The following is a 4,542-nucleotide window of genomic DNA, read 5'->3' as shown; positions in this document are numbered from 1 at the left end:
CCGTGGCCGCCTTTATTTCATCGGTTACAGTTTTGGAGGGAAACTGCCTCTTTACAGCTCCTTTCCGTGCTTATATATTTTAAAAGTTAATTGTGTAGTAAGGAAGTGACTGTCAGGGGCGTAAAACACCTCGAGTGAAGAGCAAGCGGCCTGATGGACGTCTGTCAAGCGGTCCAGCCGCTTTCCCCGGTAGCCCTTGCCCCAAGGAGCGTTTGATTTCCACAGTTTAGATTCTAACCGACATCTCTGTGTGCGTTGGCTCTCGGCAGAGCTCGCTGGTGGCTTCCCGAGGAAAAGTATGATTCTGTGGGGGGAGAAGGCTGGGATTTAATCCTCCCTGGTGCCTCATTCGTGTGGCCTGGTGTCTGAAACTTGTGGAAGTCACGGTTGCAGGGTCTGTAACTGTTGTTGTCTAGGATACGAGGAGGGTGCCGGGCGGGAGATGAGGGCCGTGATCACCGAGGGTTAACGTGGAAACGCTCTGTGAGATTATGCAACCCTTGCTGCAGAAAACTTGCACTCAAGGATATCTCGTAACTTGGGGGGATAGATAAACAGTCGCTCTTTGAAGTATTTTAGTCCTGTTTGAAGCAACAAGAAGACAAAAAAGTCATTTGCCCGCTGTGAGAGATCTAGTGAGATTTTGGTACAGGAGTGCACTTCCAGCGAGCGACTTCTGTGGGGAGAAGGGGAGGAGATGTCACGTTCCTGCGCCTGTCAGCATGGTCCCCTCCAGATGAAGAAGCGAATCGCTGCTGCCTCCGACCTGACTGAGCCCCCACAAGCACCGCTTCCCGAGGAAAAGAAGCAAGTCTCCACGCTGCGAACGCGACGTTCATCAAGGAGCCCTCGTTCCTCTGCTGGGACCGCAGCCCGGAGGGGGATGAGCTTCCGCAGGGAGCCGGTTGTGGCTTGGCTGTGGGAAACTGTTGCGGTGTTTCCTCTGCAAACCCAGCAGAGGGTTTAGATGTTGGTGAAGACCGAGACAAACCTTGGGACTTCCGCTGTGAGACTTTTCTTCCCTCTTCTTAGGCAAATACCATGTAAAGAACCATCAGGCGGGCAGTTGCCGGCTGGAAAACTTGACGGAGAAGTGGGAAAGTTCACAGCTGGCTGATAAAAGCCCTCAGTGTGAATAGCCTGGGCTTTTCCCAGCGCTGTCTTTTATTTCTAGATCGAGGAAATATCCCCAAATCCTCCTTCCTGATTTTTGAAGTTTTACTGAGTGATGTTTTCTACTGATAAAAGCAACTCCTGGTGCTTCACTGCAGCAAAGGCAGCATCGAGTCGGTGCTTCAAAGCATTTCTGGACATATCTCCCAAGTCATCATCCCTCAGCTGCTCTCGTAACAAATGAGAGCCAACCGCCTCTAAAGACACTCCTGTCCTTGCGTGAGCTACCAAAACAACGAGCGGGTTTGCCAGGTGCCAGCATTCCCACAGCCGAATCTCTGCTGGGGCTGCCGTGGGGAGCAGCCCACCTGCGCTTGGTGCTGCGGGATGCCAGCCCGGCTCTCCTGCCGCTCACCCAGCGCCAATCCGCCTGTTTTATCACCTCTGGTTTAAATATTTCCCCCTTGCAACTTGTTTTATTCAATGTTTGAGTTTGAACTGAGCCAGGGCTCCCTGGCTGGCACAAGCACGTGGTGTTAACTCCCACCTCGCCAGGACAGGACACCCATCTTGGACATCCCTGTGTTAAGCCGGTGTCGTATTTTAAGGATGAATGCGCTTGATGAGCATCACCTCGCTTTCCAGGGGATCTCTGGGTCCTGTGGTTTCCCCTAAATGAGTGGGAAGGGCTGATGGCAGCTTTCAGCTCCCCCACAGCTAGCCATGATCCCTTCTTTTTAGAAGGGGATGGGGATTGTGGGATCGGTATGTTGTGTAAAAATGGGGATTTTGAGTATTCAGCATGTTATAGGGCTCCGCTTTCCCTCTGCAGTGGCTATATGGGGGCTTCTCCACTCATGATGGGCTGGGAGACTTCATTTTGGGGGTTAGAGTTGCTGTTTTTCAAATGGATCAGACTTTGGGTTGGTAATGTGGTCTTTCACGTGGAGGGTGCAGGCTCTTTCTGACTGCCCTGCTGTGTCACCTGCTGCTCTCACCTTCGTTAGCTATTAGTGATGTCACGGTTTCTTTCAATACCACTTGAATCAATTGATTTCTGTAAGGCAAAGGTCGGGGAGCCTGGCAAACCCACGTTCGGTTCTTCCTCGTTTCTCGCTGGCTTCTAAACCCTTGTGCTTTGGGGTTTCAGCTGCACCATCGCCCCCCCCTCCAATGTGATTTTCATTAAGTTTGTGATTTCTGGGGCTCCCTGGTGATTTTTCCGCTCTGGAGCAGAAAGGGAATTGCCCTTGAACCCTGCAGGCCTGGGCTGCAAATCCCTATGTACAGAAAGAGTATCCTGCTGTGTGACCCGTGTCGGTGCAGAGAAAACTAATCTGAAATCAAACTGTTCTCGCAACTGCTGGGAAAAAAAAAAAAAACAACAAATGGTTTCTTTGGGCTGTTTTCCCCCTGTTTGGTATTTTTGGGAAAATAGTGGGAATAGCAGTAGCAGGAAATAAAGGAGAGACACACCCCAGGGTGATAAAGCAGCTGCCACCCCCCTTGAACCCCCCTTGTCCCCTCAAATTCTCCTTGTTTTGGGTCATTTGAGAGGCCGCAAGTTTCCTGCAGTGGCAGAGAGCATGTTTGGATTATAGCGCAGCAGGTCTGTCTGGATTAATTAAGGTTAATTAATAGGCGCGTTTCTCTCTCGCAGGCTGGTGGTAAGGCGGGCAAGGACAGCGGGAAGGCCAAGGCGAAGGCAGTGTCGCGCTCACAGAGAGCCGGGCTGCAGGTAAGGCACCACGGCGCCCGCTGGTCCCCCGATCTCATTGTGAAACCTGGATTTCGGAGTAAAACTGTCCCTTCTGGGAGGCAGGCTGTCCCAAACCATCTTTTTCTGAGGGTGAAAACTGAATGTGTGGTGACTTGTGTTGTCACTATGGAGTGACGAGGGCCTCTGGGCTCGCAGGGGCTGTTTGCTCCCAGCTGTGTCCTGGCTTGGGCAGGATCCGTCTCCTCTACGGAGAGGGTGCGAGGATTAATTTGGATAATTATGATGAAATCCCACAGGGAAATGTGTGGGGAGGATCTGCCCTCCAGTCGGTCCTGTGTCTCCCTCGGCCGCGTCCTCGTTAAAGCTCACATTGACATCCTTATAGGAGCTCCTGGAAGCCGTGGGGGGTCGCCTGTGCCAAAATCGGTGGTGTGGGGCGTAAGGATGCCGATGTATAGGGGGCTATAGGTGTTAACGAGGTCATATTGATTGCTCCCACCCCAGTTCCCAGTGGGCCGGATCCACAGACACTTGAAGACTCGCACCACCAGCCACGGGCGAGTTGGTGCCACCGCCGCCGTCTACAGCGCCGCCATCCTCGAGTACCTCACTGCCGAGGTAGGGCCCTGTGCGTCACTCCCGCCCTGCACAAACACGTCCTTTCCCTTGGGATCCCGAGCCTCTTCCTGATTTCTTGGCAGGTGCTGGAGCTGGCAGGCAACGCTTCGAAGGATCTCAAAGTCAAGCGGATCACTCCCCGTCACTTGCAGCTGGCGATCCGCGGCGATGAAGAGTTGGATTCCCTGATCAAAGCCACCATTGCCGGTGGAGGTGGGTACCGTCCTCGCCATTCCTGTCCGCAGCCAGGAATTTTAGTGAGAAGAGGGGAAAAATACAGGAAAATACATGGGAATTCCGCAGTAGTGGTAAATACTGGAGGCTCACTGCTTCCCTGGATCCGACTGAAGCGCTGGGGGTGGGGATCCATTGAACGAGAGGAAACATTTGTGCTGGGTTATTGCAAAACTCTTGCTGGGAATCGAAGATTTCTCAGAGCTTTTTGGGAAGTCTGCAGGCATCTGACAGGAATCCTCCTCTTCTCTCCACAGGTGTCATCCCCCACATCCACAAGTCTCTGATTGGAAAGAAGGGACAACAGAAAACGGCGTAGAGAGGAAGAAAAAGAAAAAGCGGCCCACTCCCTCCCGTCGTCGTACTGTACCTGGGACAGAAGAAATCTTGGGGATCCGTGGCATTTTTTTTAAGGAATAGTTCAAAGGAAGAGCATAGACAATTGACTGTAGAGAGGAGAAAACGTGGGTATGGGCTTTAGATTCAAAGTTTGACGCAAAGTTGTACCTTGTCAGGTGGCAGCAGTGGGTGTGGTGGGCGGGGGCTCGGCTGCTCCCCTGAGTTTTATACAAAAATGGAACAGATAAACCATTTTTTACAAAAAAAAAAAAAGCCTTTCCTGTGATGTCCGCGGGGGGAGGAAGGCTCTGGGGGTTGTGTGGGCTCCCTGGATCAGCGGAGGGATCCCTAGGGGTAGGGGTTAGTGTGTGGTGGGGTCCCGGCACCAGATGCAAATCTCTCTTGCTCTGTAGGTAAATATGTCTGTGTTGCTCCGCCCACTATGCAAATAGATGGTGGGGGGCGGGTCGTGTCCCAGGGCTCCGCCCCCTGACCCCACATGGCCGGGGCTCCCCCGT

General features: G+C 52.7%; 1 protein-coding gene across 1 annotated transcript; it reads left to right on the top strand.

Annotated features, from left to right (window-relative positions):
* Positions 1-1,032: 1,032 nt before the first annotated feature.
* LOC104156667 (histone H2A.V) lies at positions 1,033-4,004 on the top strand (the record flags this gene model as incomplete). Its single annotated transcript, XM_009703165.1, has 5 exons — positions 1,033-1,093; positions 2,755-2,851; positions 3,338-3,451; positions 3,535-3,664; positions 3,943-4,004. Coding segments are annotated over 5 exons (464 nt in total), but the record flags the coding sequence as incomplete, so codon positions are not given.
* Positions 4,005-4,542: the final 538 nt, after the last annotated feature.

The sequence above is a fragment of the Cariama cristata genome, unplaced genomic scaffold, assembly GCF_000690535.1.
Source record: "Cariama cristata isolate BGI_N322 unplaced genomic scaffold, ASM69053v1 scaffold35096, whole genome shotgun sequence".
Taxonomy (NCBI): Eukaryota; Metazoa; Chordata; class Aves; order Cariamiformes; family Cariamidae; genus Cariama; species Cariama cristata.
The sequence above is the reverse complement of the archived record's forward strand: the minus strand, read 5'-3'. Positions and strand labels throughout refer to the sequence as shown.